At 38.1% G+C, this 17,986-nt stretch overlaps 1 protein-coding gene across 7 annotated transcripts in view; it reads left to right on the top strand.

Annotated features, from left to right (window-relative positions):
* Positions 1 to 17,986, top strand: part of CC2D2A (coiled-coil and C2 domain containing 2A) — a 68,874-nt gene that overhangs the window by 28,393 nt on the left and 22,495 nt on the right. For all 7 annotated transcript variants that reach the window (XM_087737593.1, XM_087737595.1, XM_087737594.1 and 4 more), the window contains 8 exons: positions 845 to 1,074; positions 1,990 to 2,167; positions 3,391 to 3,547; positions 4,685 to 4,832; positions 7,092 to 7,230; positions 8,000 to 8,203; positions 14,622 to 14,714; positions 16,629 to 16,720. In XM_087737593.1, coding sequence (XP_087593719.1) covers positions 845 to 1,074; positions 1,990 to 2,167; positions 3,391 to 3,547; positions 4,685 to 4,832; positions 7,092 to 7,230; positions 8,000 to 8,203; positions 14,622 to 14,714; positions 16,629 to 16,720 — 1,241 coding nt within the window. The remainder of the gene's footprint in view (positions 1 to 844; positions 1,075 to 1,989; positions 2,168 to 3,390; positions 3,548 to 4,684; positions 4,833 to 7,091; positions 7,231 to 7,999; positions 8,204 to 14,621; positions 14,715 to 16,628; positions 16,721 to 17,986) is intronic.

Genomic DNA, 17,986 nt, shown 5'->3' on the forward strand with positions numbered 1-17,986 from the left:
AAGGAAACACAAGAACAAAAAGAGTAACATAAAATTAGACCAAGAAAGAAAGAATATTTATTAATAAAAATATGTGAACAAGTTGTTTGGCTAAATACTTTAAGCTAGTGAGGTGAAACTGTGTGCTTTCCTCACCTCCTCCTCTTTTCCTATGGTGTCTTAAATCATGAAGTGACTGGTGCTTCTAAGCAAGCTGTACTTCCAAGTAATCTGTTAGTCTGTGGAAGGAGGAACTTGCTTGCAGTTGTTTAAAGCTGAACATGCACATGTACACTGGAGTTCTGCAGTTCAGGAGATGCTGAAAGGCATGTGGTGTTCTGCTTGTTTATTCTTCTCTTTGGCATAGAGGAGGGGAGGGGATCATTCTGCTCATGCTAAAGATACTGCTAAGCTAAAAAGCTTGTGCTCCAAAGTTTGTGGCATGTGTGCATTCACTTTGTCAATGTGTATGCAGACAGTACATCTCAAAGAACTGTGTCTACTGCTTGAGTAACCTTCCTTCAATCCTAGCAGAATACACATGGTAACTCAGGCTAAATGAGAAGTCAGCTGCTAGCCAGAATGTTCAAGAAACATGTTTATTTTCTAAGTTGGTTGGGAAGGCTAAATAAATGTTTTGTTTGAAGCACATTATGTTTTTGAAGCATATGAATGGAATGCATTGCTGAATTCTGGATCTGAAGTAGTACTGTAGAATGAGAGAAATGTCATTTTTGTTTGTGGTGATTTTAAAATTATACAGTCATTTCTCATACATGTTTATCACTTGTGAATCAAGAAAACGAGAGGAAAAAACTACTGATTGGAACAAGTTTAGTAAGAACATTATTATTTTATTATGCAGAAGTCCAAGAAGAAAAAGAAGAAAGACATTCATGAAGAAGAATCAGTAGAAGATTGTGATCTTAGTGAGGAACGTGTAAAACCTATCCCACCTAAAATGGCCAACAGCCTGGAAATAGAGCAGCAGGTGAGAGAAAAAGCTGAGAATTGCAGAAGGAAACCTGGAGAGCCTGCTCTAATTCCTGAACTGGTCCTGTCAGGAAGTGTAACTCCAACTGAGCTGTGTCCTCGGTAAGATAAATGTTGGCCTGCAAATTACTTTGTTCGTGATTTTCTGCTGTTATTTGTTAATTGATTGATTGTACAACTTCAGAAGTGTGTGCTCGCCATTCTGTTTAGCCTAGTGGTAAGACTTCTGCTTCTGAAGCTGATATAACTTAATTTGTTTTCAAGTCACATGTAACCTTGTATATACTGGGCTTGGAGAACGCGTGTCCACACATTCCCTTTGAACCTTCTGATGTTCCTTGAGCACCTGCAAAGAACAGTGGTGTGTATATATAAAGTTGTTTTCAGCATAGACTCTAGGTCACTTCTGGCAGTACCACTCTCACTAGCTAGTCCTTTACACCACGTCTGTGCTTTAGTCAACAGAGGGAAAATAAAGAAATCGTGTAGTAAACCAGAGGTTTCACTGTGGATAAAATAAATAAATCTACTTGTTTGTGTTACTTTCCACATTTACACATGCAGTTTAACATACATCTAGCAGATTTTAGTAATTTAAAAACTGCTTTGTTTCATACTTATTCAGCAAATAGCTTCATCAAGGAATATTGCTTGGCTGTTCTACTCCCAATGACTAGAAGCTTCAAAATCTTAACTCAATTTGATATCATTTGTTGTGCTTTGGAGGAAGGGATTAGAAAGGAATTTTGTTTCCCTAAATAACTCCTTTTATATGGACTTTAGTGGATCTAAAATTTGACCTGTTTGTTTTAAAATCATTTTATATTCATGAGAAGATAAAACAACTGTTAAATAGTAGTTTTAAAGTCATTCCTGTGTAGTGGCATTTTTAGAAGAATACCGTCTTTATTTAGGTGACTTCTCTTTCCCCTTAAGGAATCACATTCTTATTAAAAATAAACAAAGAATAAAAATGTTATTAAAAATGATACAACAGCTTGTTTGACATATTTACAGAGCAGAAGTTTTGCGACGAGAAGATGTGAAGAAACGCTCAGCATTTATAAAAGTCCTTTTCAACTCCAAAGAAGTATCAAGGACTGTTACCCGACCAATAAGTTCAGATTTCAGAGTTCACTTTGGACAGATTTTCAATTTACAAATATTCAATTGGCCAGAGAGTTTGAAACTACAGGTAGATAATGATTTATCATAGTAACTTTTAAAAAGATAATATGAAATGTAATTACTCCTGTAATGCTTGTATTTTGCTACACTATGGTAGTGTTTTAAAGATGGAAAAAACTGTGAAAGACCCTTTGTACATCATCAATCTTATACCCCTTCCTTGCTTCTCCAGTCACAAACTTTCAACTTTGCTGCTACATTTTTGATGCTTGTGCTTTATATATATGTGTGTTTTATATATGTATGTGTGTCATATATAGCATGACTATTGGCTGCATGGGGGAAACTAAGTAACTGGGATGTGATTAAGTATGTTAGTGGAGCAGCCTCTTAATTTTAGAAAAATTGATTTACGTTGCAGATAAAATTGCCAAAATGGCCTTCTTAAAACATTATTGTCCACACAGTAGAATCATCATAATGTTTGCTGGAGGGGGATAAGAAAAAAATTCATTGCTAGTTATGTCCATAACTGTATTTGACTTGATCAACAGTGCAGTTAAGTGAAACCATCACCACCCCCTTTCCAAGTATGAATTAATGAATGAGTCACATGAATAATTTTCAGAGCCAATACAATGTATTTTTAGGAGGAACATGGTCAGGATCCTACTTCTCCTGTTAGATGATGTTTCCTGTTAGGTAACTTATCACTGGTAGTTCAGGGGAGGGTGTATACCCCTTGCCTGCTCCATTTATGTAATGCACAAATTGAAAGGGAAAGGGAATACCATCTTCTTGGATTAAAAACATCTGAACGGAGAAATCGCTTGCATCACTCTGAGCCTGCAACTGGCCAGGAAAGAGGGAAGCAGCCTGCAGCACTGCCAGGACAGGGACTCTGTGCCTCACCCTGCCTTCCATGGTAAGGGAGAATTAGCGAGGCAGAATCCTTCTGGCATCTTCACCTGATGCCAGTGACTGTCACAATCAGTTGAATATTGTACAGTGATGCTCTTTAAAGCATAGAGTTCATCGTACTATTCTCAGGTGCATTAGAAAGATGAGGAGGATATACTTTTAAGAAGAATTCAGACCAAGTTAGCTGCTGGTAGCTCAAATGTCTGCTAATTGGGTATTTTAGAAAGTAAATGAATACAATTGCCTTTAATTATTTCATGCTAAAGTCATAGTAAAACCTTTTCTCCAAATACCCTACAATATGTTTTCAACTTCTCATGAATACACGTGTAAATTTTTTACTATGTCTGTCACCATGTTTGTTTCTAGATATATGAAACAATGGGTATGAGCAGTACCACCTTGTTGGCTGAAGTGTTCATACCTGTTCCTGAGACTACAATTCTGACAGGCAGTGCTCCTATGGAAGAAATAGAGTTCAGCAGCAATCAGCGTGTGATGTTGGACCATGAAGGAGTTGGGAGTGGTAGGGACTCTCAGTCTTTCTCAGTTCAATGTTTCTCATTTTGCTGAAACCATGTAGCAGTTAACAGGCTGGCGTAAGTTTCAGAGTAAATTCAGTTAAGAGCGTTTACAGCGTACAACTGAATCTTATAAAATTGCTATGGTTCTTATTATTGAAGTTTGCTGTGGAATTTTTGTCTCTTAGTAATTTGAAGTTGTATATAATAAAAATGTGTGTGTTTATTATTTGGCTTGTAGTATTAGTGGAGCTCTACTAGCTATAGAAGGTATTTGGGGGTTTTTTAGTATTTAAGTAATCAGGCCTCTGACACTGCAGAGCAAGCAGATGGTATTAATCAGTATAGCTCCAGTGATTTTAGTGTTTTAAACGAGTGAAGAACTGGTTGTATAAGTGTATATGCAGAGTAATTTCTTGTCTTCCTATTTGCTTTGTTGAAATCCTGGAACATATTTTATCCCTGGGACTTTAGAAAGATAAAACAAGGGAAAGAGAGGAAAAGGGAAAACAAGAATAATACATAGGAGCATATGGAACTTTCAAGTTTATATAATAAGTTAGAACAGTATTATGAGATGACTGGTTTGCATAAACTTGTCATGTGTGAAATACAGATCAAGCTAGAGCAGAAGAATAGATAAAAAGCTGTGGGGGAAAGAAATGTGGTAAAAAATCATTACAACAAATGTCTGTGTAAATGTCATTGACCATGATGACTGTATATACAATTGTGTGTCACAAAGCTTTAGGACTGACTTTTCAGTCATGCATAATTCTTTTCACTCTGAATTTGTGTTTCATTAATAACAGTATGTGGAATCTGAAAAATACCAGAAATATTAAATAGTGTGCATCTGTGAAGGAAAAAAAAGCCTTTGGCATAGTTTTCAAGGCATAGCCTTTCCTTCCAACCCAAATGGAAAGCCTTCCTGTAGGTGGAATGGGATTTTCCACTCCTTTTGTAGAGCAGAGTCCTTCCCCACAACATGCAGCAGAATGAAGTTGTTTCACATTACCCCATTTATATAAAGGTACAGGTTATTTGACTACTTTATTTTCAGGAAGTATTTGTAAAAAGTTTAGACATTGTGTTTGAATGCATAAATATACTACTTGGTGTTTTTTTTTTCCCCTTGATAGGTGTGTCCTTTTCATTTGAAGCTGATGGTAGCAACAAAATGACTTTAATGACCTCTGGGAAAGTATCCAATAGTGTCTCTTGGGCAGTTGGAGAAAAAGGAATCCCCTTAATTCCTCCAGTATCTCAGCAAACCACAGGCATTCCAAGGTAATATGATATGAATTTTCAGTGATTCATGGGAAACGGATTATACTAGTATTTTTAAAAAATAGACTTTCATAATCAGGAATTTTCATAATATTTTTCCTGAAGTTTAGATATTTTACTTTGCGCTGTAACACCCTGCAGACATCTTAGGGTACACGTTTTTAGTAAACAGAATTTAGTTAGAAATTTTATCTTCTAGTATCTAATTTATAGACAATATTAAAGTTAAACTCAAGCTGATTAATTCACTTTTATGATTTTCTAATGAGGATGTATATATTGTTAAGGAACTTTCCTGTAATCATTTTGCTAAGAACAGAAGCTCCAGCTCTTTCTTATCTGAAGTGGATTTGAGGGGCTATTGGACACATGCTTTAAATGCCTTTTCTGTAATTAATGATAAAAATTACGCTATGAAAGCAGTAGAAGTTAGTATGGGGGCTTGACGCTGTTAGTGAATTAATCAGTGAAAAATTCTGATCTGTTGGATCATTCCAAGATAACACTCTCATGATTTTTCTCCATCAGAAGCCTGTTGACATGCAGAAATGAGTATATTATTCCATTTAAAACAACCTAATTTGCCCTGTGTCTTCAAGTTGGATATTGTAGATTATTTGTCCATTTTTTTGCTTTTATATAATTCCAGTAAAGTCAAGGAGATGATACATAAAGTCTGCTTTTATAATGTCCTCAGGTAACTTCACTGTAAAGCCTTAAGAGTTTTCCCATACTTATTAACACTGAGCAAGCTCTTCCAGCTGATTAGATTCTGTCAGGTTTTTATTTATTTAGAGGCTAGACATTGGCATCCAAATCACTCTGTTACTATTTTTGACCCAAGCTGCAGCCCTCAAAGTAATTTGCTGATCAGCGTATGAGTAATCTGCTGACTTCAATGAGACAGCATGAGATTAGAACAAGGATGCATTCCCAAAGGCTAACTTTAAACTTGGGAGACTAATCACTGTAGTAAATGGAAAAATGGGGAATTTCAGAAGGAAGCCAGCTGCAAAACACTCTTCTTTGAATCACCTTCTGGAGATGAACAGCCCTCTGTGACTTTCCATTGTCTGTTGTGAGAGTCGGAAACAAGATTCTGATGCCTAAAGTTAGTTTTTGCTGCCCATTAGCTTTTCAGTACAATTGTGATTCAGTGCACATTTGTTCAAAACTGGTGCTTAAAGATGTAACCTTGAGCTTATGGCTTTATCTGCTGCTCCAGTAACTGCTGGATATTTGGCTAATTCTAACCAAACATGAGAAAGACCCAGAAGTTCTTAAAGCTTTCTTGATAGGTACAGAACAAAGACTCAAATTAGCACCCCTAACAAGAGAAGGGACAACATCCACCTTCTGTGGTATTTGGCTCATAACATGCATGTCCTGGTGTATTGGGTTTACGTGGCAAGGTTTTGGTAGTGGTGGGACTTCAGGAGCAGCTTTTGTGACAAGATGCCAGAAGCCTGGCCAGCAAGTCAGTGTACAAATGGCCTCCAGACTACCTACCGTACTTCCTTGCCTCCTGTGAATACAAGAAAGTGAGCAGAATCATCCAAAGGACAAGGAGTGGAGCTGGGACTCATAGTGTCAGGGAGGAGCAAAAGCAGGGCTGCACCACACGGGAGAAGGCTGCAAGGTTCTCCTGGCACAGGCAGTGCCCTCACCAGCCACCTTTCAGTCCTACAGGAGCTGGACATGACGGGCAGAGCAGGGTGTGGGCAGCAGTCCCAGACGTGGCGAGGGGATGAATGGGGCCCCAGGGTCTATCCAGAAACAGCAGGGAAGGGGGCGGAGACCAGGGCTACAGAGCAGGTCTGAGAGCGCCATCCAGGAGACAGGTCAAGCACAGTATTTAAGACATAGCGCAAGCAAGGACTGTATATCTAAGAAGTTCTTTTCGGTATGGATTGTCAGAACTTTTATGTTAACTTCCATGCTGTGAGGCAATTTATCGTCTTACTTCCTAGTAATCAGCAGCACAGAATAGTGTAGGCATATCATAAACGTGTCAATAAGTACCTTACTACCTTGTATAAAAGTTCCCTTCCACCGGTTCCTTCATATTTCCCCCTTACTTTTCTTTGCAATTCATCATTCCCTCAGTTGCATAGCTACAACTAGGAATTGTGTAGCGGAATTTACTGTTTAGGTTCTAGGGAGTTTTGGGGGGGTTTTTAGGATTGTTTTAAATACTTTTTTTATATTGCTAAATCATATGTGTTTTAGGTATAAGTTCTGTCAATTCTGTCTTTTTAGCACTTTAAAAAATATTGATGCTATTGCATCCATTGGTACGTCGGGCTTAACTGACATGAAGAAACTAGCCAAGTGGGCAGCAGAAGCAAAACTTGATCCAAATGACCCCAACAATGCAGCTCTAATGCAGCTGATCATGGTAGGTGGCTTTTTCAGAGCTGTAGGGCTAATGGAGCTGTGAAACACCTAGTCACCAGTACCTTCTCAGGCAATCTGCATGCATGCCAGGGAGGTAGTAGCATTTGAATTTGTGATGGAGATACTTGTGTCAGTGTTAAGACGCAAAATGTCTATTGAAAATATGATCTGTTAATCCATTTAGTAGTGGGTTAATGATTTATTAATGATTTATTAATCCATTCTAGTGGTGAAAAATAGGTATAAGGGAATGCACAAACTGATTAATTCATAAATTAAAAAAAAAAATACAGATTTTGAGTTTGTTGTTTCCTTAAAGTGCAGGGGTATTCCTAGTATACTTGTATGGTATTAAATAGGAAGTTGCTCATTGGTGACAACTGCACAGAGAGATCTAGTGTATTGTAGAAGTTGGGACTTTTCTAAACATCAAATTAAAGAGCTATTTACATAGTTGAAGTTGTGCAAATGAATCATCTTTACAGTACAGCTTCCTAGGTTATTCTGCTATGTTATAGTTTTCCTACTCTTTAATGTTTTGTTTATATTATGACGAAATAGGATTTTATTGTATTCTTAAATGTATAATCTCATATACTTTGCTCAACAAAAACCTACTTTAAAACACTTAGTGTTTCAGTCTCAGTTTGATCCATTTCAATTGCTTTTGGTTAAAAAGAACATCCTTGCAATATGTATGTAAGACTTACAAAAGTTATAGACTTTTGTCACTTTATATGAAAATGTTAATAATTTTTTTACTAATTTAGGTTGCCACAAGTGGAGAGGCACACGTTCCTGATTTCTTCAGATTGGAACAGTTGCAGCAAGAATTTAATTTTGTTTCTGATGAGGAATTTAATAGATCAAAGAGATTCCGGCTCTTGCAGCTCAGAAATGGGGAGGTGGCAGAGTTCCGAAACTATAAGCAAGTCCCTTTACATGAACGAGAAATCAGTGAGAAAATCTTCCAGGTAGAATGTTATCTGAAATATTTCTTTCCAGTTTTAATGCTAATAATATTTGACTTGCAATTAAGTCAACTCAACCCTTACAGAATGTACAGCTGTGCTGATGAGCAAAAAATGAGAATTTTATTCCTTCAGTCTTTTCTGGTGTTATTTTAATCTACTTAAGATAACCTCCTTCCAAGGCAATATTTCCACAGCTATACTGTGGAAGGAGAAAAATAGAACACAGTAACTGCTGTAGACACAAATGTTTTAAGATGCCCTTTTTTTTTTTTTATAGGTAAGAGACTTTTTTTTAAGGTGATTTCAAATATAGAAAGGTAATACAAAGATAATTCAGGCTTAGACTTATTAACTTCTGAGCCCTTTCTGTGGAGACTGCTGGCAGCAATGACTGTAACGATAATTAAAACCTTCTTAGGTTTTACTACAGCCTATGTTGCAGTTATTTCTGTTTTAGTACATTGTTCCAATTAGCTTACCCTGTCCTTGCCTGTCTCTTAATTACTGAAATGCAATGTGTGCATTTTTTATTTGGGTCATACTTCAATTATTTTTAATCTCAAGTCCATTATTAGTGTTAAGTCATGCATTCTTTTGTTTAGCAATTTGTGTGGCTAAGGAGCATTTTGGTGTGTTTGTTCCTTAGCAGGACCAGAATCATCTCAGATTCTGGCAACTGCTGCTTTATCCTACTTCGTCTTACATAAATTTCTTTAAAAAAAGATATAATCCAAAAGAAATGGAAGAAGGGAATTTTGGAAAGATATTTATTAAGTCAATCCTGTCTGGCTCTTTACAATAAATATTTTTCCTTTTTAAATTTTAGATTAGTTTTGTATCTTTTATTTAAAGATGTGCCACATCTTTGATATACATTTCTGGTCCAGTTGATTTTACGGACTAACTTTGTTCATTTCATGTTATCATTCAAAATTGAAAACCATAGTTTAAGAATTGGTTTTGTTTGGTTTTTTTTCACTAAGGGTTGAGTGGATAAACCCATGATCACCCATTCCAAGTTCATTTTATGTGACATGATCTTCAAAACTATGTTTAAAGCAGTATTGTTCCTAGTTGGTTTACTAGCTGTTTGGCAAAGTTTGAAAATTCATAGAATTGTGGAAATATTGTTTGGAAAATATTGTCTGGAGGTCATCTAGTCCTGCTTTCCACTGAAGTGGTGGGACTGTTGCCAGCACTAGGTGAGGTCAGCTATATATTTCTCTAGCCAAGTCTTGAAAACATCTAAATAGGAGATTCCACAGCCTTTCTGGATAACTTGTTCCAGTGCTGCACTATCCTTCCAGTGATTATTTTAAAAAAAAAAAAAAATCATGTCCAACCTGAGCCTTCCAAGTTGTATTTAATGGCTGTTTTCCCTTATTATATTGTCTGGAACTACAGAGATGAGTTTGGCACTCTCTTCTTTGTAACTGCCCCTCAAGTAGTTGTGGGCATATATTGGATTGCTCATTAATCTCTTCCTCACCAGACTAATTAAATTTAACACCCTGTCCGGTGCAAGAAGGACACTGAAATACTGGAGCAAGTCCAGCACAGAGCTACCAGAATATCTACAGGGCTGGAGCACATGATGTAGAAGGAGAGGCTGAAATGACTAAGTTTGTTTTGGCCTAAGAAGGCAAAGCTAAGGGGGTATCTTACTGCTTCCTTCAGGTACCTAGCAAGACGGTGCAGAGAAAACAGAGCAAGACTCTTCTTAGAGGCAGGATGATGATAGACACAAGTTACTCCGAGAGAAATTCCAGTTAGATACAATGAAAACATTTTTCACTAAGAATGTATTCAAATTCTAGAACACGTTGTCCAGCAAATTCGTAGAATTGTCATCTCTAAAGATACTGAAAATTCACCTGGCAAAGGTCCTGAGCATCCTGATTGGAGTTGTTCCTGCTTTGCGTTAGGGTTTGGATCAGATGACCACCAGAAGTCTCTTCTGACCTACATTATTCTAAGATTCTGACCTCTTCTCATAGGTCATGTACTCTAGGCCTCTGACTGTTTTTGTAGTTCTTTAGTGGACCCCATCCAGTTTCTCCACATGCTTCTTGAACTGACAGCCCCAAACTGGATGCAGTGTTTCAGGTATGCCCTCACAAGTGCCACGTTGGAGGGGCTAGTAATTTCCCTTTGTCTGTAGGCCATGCTACTCCTGATGTAGCCTGTGGTTTGCCTTTTGCCAGAAGAATATGTTGTTGGTTGTCATTAAACCATAACCCCCAGATTTTTTTCAATATGGCTGTTATTCTGCTGGTTGCTTTTCAGTCTGTGCCAGCATATGGAGTTGCTCCACCCTCAATACAGAATTTTGCCTTTTCTTCATTGAGACTGCAGTTGTCATAGTCTTCAGTTATCAAGAGCCCTCTAAACTCTGGTTCAGTCATTCATTGTATTAACCACTCTTTCTAATCATGTATTGTTGGCTAAATTGCTGACAGTGTATTCTCTCCTCATCCAGGTCACTGGAGTGAAGATACTGAGTAATATTGGCCCTATAATCAATCCCAGGGGTACTTTGCTAGTTAGAGGATGCCAACTGGACATTGAGCTATTGATCCTTACTGTTAGAGCTCAGTTGCCCTGTTTTCAATCCAGCAACCAGTCCATTCAGTCCATTCAAACCCATACTTCCTCAGGTTATCCCAACCAGTAATAACTGCATTCTACTTGTTGACAGTAGCGATATTTTCAACCTATATCCTAGGTCTATTCTTAAATGACAAATTCTGTAGTCGTACCTAAACCTGATAATGGAAGTTTCCTGCTGTTGGTTAACAGTGATAGGCAGCTGAGCACTGCATAGACACTTGTTCACTTCCGCTATCCCTCCCACCCTGGACAGGGGAGAGAATACATAGAGCAAAAGCAAGAAAACTCATGGGTTGAGATAGTTTTACAAGGGAAAGAAGAGGAAGAAGAAAGAAAAAACAGACAAAAATACCCAAGTGATGTAAATGTACTTGCCACCTCCCACATGTAGACTGATTTCTGGCCAGTTCTGAGCAATGGCGACCTTCCCCAAAAGCCCCTTCCTTTCCCTTTTACTGCTGATCATACCATTATATGGCACGGAATATCCCTTTGGTCATTTTGGGTTAGCTGTTCTTGTTGTGTCCCCTCCCAGCTTCTTGTGCCCCACCCCCCAACCTACTTGCTGGGGGAGAGTTGGAAAAAGAGAGAGTGTTGACACTGTGCAAGCACTGCTCAACAATTGTCAAAACACTGGTGTGTTATCAACACCATTTTAGTCACAAATTCAAAACAGCACTGTACCAGGTGCTATTAAGGAAATTAAGTCCATCCCAGCCAGACCCAGTACAAGTAGGCCATGAAATTATCCTCTTTTTTTCCTCATTGTGGTGTTTCCCCAAGTGATTCTGTTGTATTTGTCCTCTCCAATCTTTTCACGGTGTACAGCACTAATACGCAGTACTGCTATGAAATCTTCTTTTGCTTTATATTTTTGGTTCCTTGTGTTCCTCAGAACAAATGGGTCCATCATCTCTACCAATGAACCCACGAGCATGGGCTGTAGGATTTTGGTAATCCAAGACATGCCATGCTCATGGGCAGGCAGAATGTCTCGATACACTTCTGGAAATAAAGCAACACAAGTGTCTTGAGTCAAATGGGAAGAGTTTCAATTTGGGGTTCAACACCAGAGTCGGGGCCAGTCAGTCTGTATCTGAGTATTTGCTTTATCAGAATCATAGAATCGTTAAGGTTGGAAAAGACCTGTAAGATCATCAAGTCCTGTCACTACCAAGTCCACCACTATACCATTTCCTCGAGCACCACGTCTACCTGTCTTTTAAATACCTCCAGGGATGGAGACTCAACCGCTTCCTTGGGCAGCCTGTTCCAATGCTTGACTACCCTTTCAGTGAAGAAGTTTTTTCTAAGATCCAACCTAAACTTCCCCTGGCTCAGCTTGAGGCCATTTCCTGTCGTCCTATCGCTTGTTACTTGGGAGAAGAGAGCAACCCCCACCTTGCTACAACCTCCTTTCAGGTAGTTGTAGAGAGCAATAAGGTCTCCCCTCAGCCTCCTCTTCTCCAGACTAAACAACCCCACCTCCCTCAGCCTCTCCTCTTAAGACTTGTGCTCCAGACCCTTCACCAACTTCGTTGCCCTCCTCTGGACAGGCTCCAGCACCTCGATGTCCTCCTTGGAGTGAGGGGCCCAAAACTGAACGCAGTACTCGAGGTGCGGCCTCACCAGTGCCGAGTACAGGGGCACTATCACCTCCCTGGTCCTGCTGGCCACACTATTCCTGATACAGGCCAGGATGTCATTGGCCCTCTTGGCCACCTGAGCACACTGCTGGCTCATGTTCAGGCACCTGTCAACCAACACCCCCAGGTCCTTTTCCACCAGGCAGCTCTCCAGCCACTCCTCCCCCAGCCTGTAGCGTTGCATGGGGTTGTTGTGACCCAAGTGCAGGACCCGGCACTGAGCCTTGTTGAATCTCACCCAGTTGGCCCCGGCCCAGTGATCCAGCCTGTCCAGGTCCCTCTGTATGGCCTTCCTGCCCTCCAGCAGATCGACACTTCCACCCAGCTTGGTGTCATCTGCAAACTTACTGAGGGTGCACTCAATCCCCGCATCCAGATCATCAATGAAGATATTGAACAGGACTGGCCCCACCACTGAGCCCTGAGGAACACCACTCGTGACCGGCTGCCAACTGCATTTGATGCCATTTAGCACCACCCTCTGGGCTCGGCCGTCCAGCCAGTTTTTAACCCAGCGCAGAGTGCACCCATCCAAGTCGTGAGCAGCCAACTTCTCCAGGAGAATGCTGTGGGAGACTCTGTCAAAGGCCTTACTAAAGTCTAAGTAGACACTATCCACAGCCTTCCCCTCATCCACTAAGCAGGTCACCTTGTCGTAGAAGGAGCCCAGGTTAGTGAAACAGGACCTCCCTTTCATAAACCCATGCTGGCTGAGCCTGATCCCTCGGTTGTCCCGCACGTGCTGCGTAATGGCACTCAAGATGATTTGTTCCATGACCTTCCCCGGCACTGAGGTCAGGCTGACAGGCCTGAAGTTTATGATCTTTTCCTATTTCTTCTGAAAGTTTACTTAATGCCAACAGTTTACTAAGAGTTAACAAGTACTAATTAATGATTTGTGGTATTTAAATCATATTGAAGTAAAAAGACTTCTGAAGGGAGCAATGCATATACGTGTAGCAGTTAGACATTCAGCTCCCATTATTGGACTTCTAGCTTAGTCATTACCAGATCTGCCTAAAAATTAAGGTTTCTGGCTCCGAAGAACTATTCTTATTTTATTTTGTTGCTAACTTGAAGTCGTTCAACAGTAATTATTATGCACTGGAAAACTTAGATAAAGAGTTATCGTGGAAATAATGAAGCACTGTGTTTCCAGAATGTGTTTCCTGGGCCCTTTATCTTAGGAAAAAATTATGTTTTCTTAAGTAACAACGGTAGCAAAATGACCTGAAGATTAATTTTACTGAGTAGCTTTTACATGATTCTTTTACAAGTTCCAAGGCCAACCTGATTTGCAGACTGCCATTAAGCTGCAGGTCCTGGGAGACCCCCTGGACTTGTAGGCTCTGTGTTTTTCTTGGAAGCTGAGTGTGTCAGCTCTAGCCTTTTCTCTAATTTATGAGACACTTTCCTAAACTTGTGAATAAAGGTTGCATCTGTCAGTACAGCTTTCGTAGTCTACCAGAATAGTAACCACAACCCTGAGAAATATTCTATTAACGTACTTCTCCCCAAGAAGTAAGTGCAAAGAACCTCAGGCAAAGCAAAATCTTCGCACTCTGGCTGCTTAAAGAGCTTTCGCTTTCTCACAATGTACAACCAAAGATTTTTATTATGCTATTAAATCTCTTTATTTTTTTAATATAACTTAAAAATAGCTCAATAATTGTTTCTCAACAAACTCTCCCACAAGTAGAGTTTCTTCCAGCGTTAGCCACTATGGAAACTAGTTATGTGTATTAAAACACAGTTCAGATTTCAGGTCATCTTCCATGAATACTGCATCACTTCTGTTTCTAAAGGATTCTCCCTATTGCAGCTGCAGTAAGAGAAGCCATTTCCAGTTCAAATGGAATTTCAGTTTACAGCAGCAGGTTGAAGTTCAGCTTTAAAAGAAGAGAGGGAAATCTTCAAGTTATTCATAGCAATTTAAACCACATGAATCTTGTAACTTAATCGAGTTCTTGTCTCTATTCATGGAAGTTTAGCAATGCTATTGCTGTATACCATAGCATTAAAAATAGTTTGATAAACCTCTGACATCTGTGTCGGTTTACTGTGATCCATACATTAATATTAATGAAATATTTACCATTTTTCTTGTATGTAATAAAGCACTGAACATATATCAAATCACAAACTCTAGTAAATATCTTTAGGACTATGAGAAGAGACTGCAAGAGAGGGATGTGATTGACAGCAAAAATTACCTAGATGCACACAGAGCAGTTGTTGCCAACTATCTTCAGAAGGTAAGCTGCAAAAAATATGGATCCACCGTATTTCTCTAGGCCATATGTTGCTTTATACTTCCACGCTTTATTTCCATGAATACTAAAAACTGATTCATCTCTAAACATGACCTACAGACATCTTTAAAATTCCAAGTTAAGCCTGAAACTGGTCTAATTGAACAAGTGGATGTTTGTGAATGACTCATTTAATGTTACCGAAGAAGATGCAATATACAAAATGACCAGCCATTCTGGATTTTTCTAGCAGTTCTCTAAATTCTTTTTTGCTCCAGTGTCCCAGAGATTTGTAGTGTTGCGTCCCACGTATTCACTGATTTCCCTCTCCTCCATATTTTCCTTCTTGCAAGCTGTGATGCTAAGAGCTTAATTATCTCCATGAAAGTGGCCCTAACCACTGTTAAAAATCATTTAATGCAATACACAGTGTTTTGTCCTGCAGACTAAGACAGAGGGCATGTCATCTTCTCCCCCTTATTTTGATTTCATTTATTTTTCTAGTCTGTTCATTCTGTTAGGATGACATTCTGTTTAATTTTTAGGGAAAAAAAAATTAAAGGAAAACATTGGTCATGTAACCAAGAGAATTTTGCAATTCCAGACTATTTTGGCAAAATAGCAAGTGCAAAACACGGCTACCAGTTTCTTACCAGTGCTGGAAATATCAAAAGTTTATCAAATCCTAGCCAGCCAGCAAAACATGTAATTTGATGATAAGGTTGATTTGATGTAGGACAAAACAAATTGTCTGCTAGAAGGAATGGTTTGTTAAAGAATCATAGACAGTGAAGAGTATTTAAATCTTCCAGGCAAGTGCCAAAGCCCAGATTCAGTATGATAACATAAAAAAATTATTTTTAGCAAAGCTGTCATGTCTGTGTCAGCCCCATATGTTTCACATGGTATTTAAGTGTGTACTCAAACATATGGTTTATGCAGTGGACTGAATAATAGTGTAGTAGTATGGAGTAATATACCTTATAGTACCTTTATTTGTCACTCTCTTAGATCGAATACAAGTAGCCTTTTTTAAAATAGTATTTGGATATTTTACACTTTTATAAATTGTCAGATGTGCTTGAAAATTAGATTGCTCGCATCAGAACTGAAATTCAGTTCACTCTGAAATGTGATCTTTATATGCCTATCACTTCAACACAAAGATATAATAGAATAATAACTTAAATAAAAACTTTTAAAAATAGCAAAGGGAGATGTATTGTAAAAAATTGTTTGTTATTGCTGTTCTGTAACTGATCTCATAATAACAGTACATAAAGGCATTACTAGTGTTAGTGGTAGGAAAAAGGGACAAAGGCAATACTGTCAGTCTGCTTCCACATAGTTGTTGGGAGAAGAGGGAAGACTTTCATCGCTGTGCTTCAGTCTGTGACCTCAGCATAGAAACGAAAGGAACTAGGGATTTTAAATGTTTATTTGAAATCATAGTATTTGTAATATAGGCTTCATCGAATATTCTGCAGCCTGAAGTGTTGCTTTTTTCCCCATAACTAATACCATATAGATTTCTCTACAGTCTTTTCTGCAGCTTCATTTAGACATGGAAAAGAGACGTCTGTTGGTGTCATTTATTGTTGTGATTGTTTCTGATGAATAGCTGTAGGCAGATAGGACATAATTTTCTGATAGCATGCTTTCATATTTTCTTATATCTGGCTAGCCAGTATGTTTTTAGAGAATCATTGTATTTGTAAAATGAGCTTATATTATGTTCCGAAGAAATATCTGGTGGAAAGAAAATTTTCCTTGCACCACAACTCTATTAAAACTAGGAAAAAATAAAGAATGTATATTTGGACATTTTGGTTGTGTTTAATAGAGAGCATGCAAATATTTTTCCAGTGGGTTTGGATTAGAAATGTACTTTTGTCTCTTCTCCCTCCCCATTCACAGGTTCGAGAATCAGTAATAAATCGTTTCCTCATAGCAAAGCACCATTTCCTTCTCTCTGACCTTGTCAATGAAGAGGAGATTCCCAGCCTGGGGTAAGGGAGCTATCTTTATTTGTTCTAAATCAAAATAATTAATACAAAACTGTCTCTGATTTTTTTTTTTTTTGCAAAGCGTATTGATGTGACCAACTGATGCGATTTTGTGTTTAGTGTAATATATAAACTTCTAATCACTATGTACACCTGTGCCAGTACAGGCAGTGTATTGATACACAAAGTGCATAAAAACTTTTTTAAGAAAAAATTCTGATTTTGGCAGAAGTAATGTGACAGTATGTAAATAAGATTTAGCATGGTATAATGCATCAGGCTGTGATCTGATGAGCTGATCATAGCCCTAGGTGGTGCCAGACTGAATGATTTCCAAATATCAGACAAGTGTCAAAGGTAGTAACACTGATACTGGTTCTATAGGAGGTGCTCACCTTGAGTCAGTGCATATGCCCTGCAAATAATGTGCAGTAGATTTTTTTAACAGTCATTTTCTTTATTTTACTTTTCATGTATTTCTGCTGTTGCTGGATGTGGTCACATGCTGTTTACTTTAGAAATGTTACTGGGTTTAGAAATTACTTCTTTTTTCTTTTAAAGTTATTATTTGTTTTATTACTTAAGCACATTCTTTGAATTTTTGTTCTAAATCCCATACTTGTTGATTTTGACATTTATCAGTCATCACAGCATAGATGACTCTTAATTACTGTTGCTCACTTAAAATCTGTGTAAATAAACATGCTGTGACAGATAGTTATTTCTTCTTTCATGTAGAAGTTGCTTGTGTTCACTGTAAACGTGACACCCTTAAAGTACAGCCAAAGTTTTTTCAATCAGCAGTATAAATCTAAACAGTCCCATCTGCTGGAGATGCAGAGACTTGCTCTCTTACAAAAGAGTTCATCCTATTTTTTAGTTAGTGTTTTCACATCACAGAATGGAAAAATCCAGACGAGACTATAATCAGCTTTTGGAGTTATTTAAAATCAAATGCTTCATTGATATTTTCTTATAATGAATACTAATTCATATTGGATTCTATTTACTTATTTATATGGTTAGTGAGTTAAAAATACACAATTTGTTTAAAGCATCTACTTAGTGAGATATTTAACAGTTGGACTCAATGATCTTAAGGGTCTTTTCCAACCTTAAAGATTCTATGATTCTGTATTTCAGTAACTCATGGTTTGGTATTATTTTAACAGTAATTACGGTGATTTTTTTATTATGTATAAGGAAATAATGCCATTGGCTATCAGTTTTTAAAGTAAATTTTGGAATGTGTGCAGTTAATATCAATGA

Source organism: Nipponia nippon, unplaced genomic scaffold (genome assembly GCF_047370975.1).
Source record: "Nipponia nippon isolate SJK-2023a ecotype South Korea unplaced genomic scaffold, ASM4737097v1 scaffold_6, whole genome shotgun sequence".
Taxonomy (NCBI): Eukaryota; Metazoa; Chordata; class Aves; order Pelecaniformes; family Threskiornithidae; genus Nipponia; species Nipponia nippon.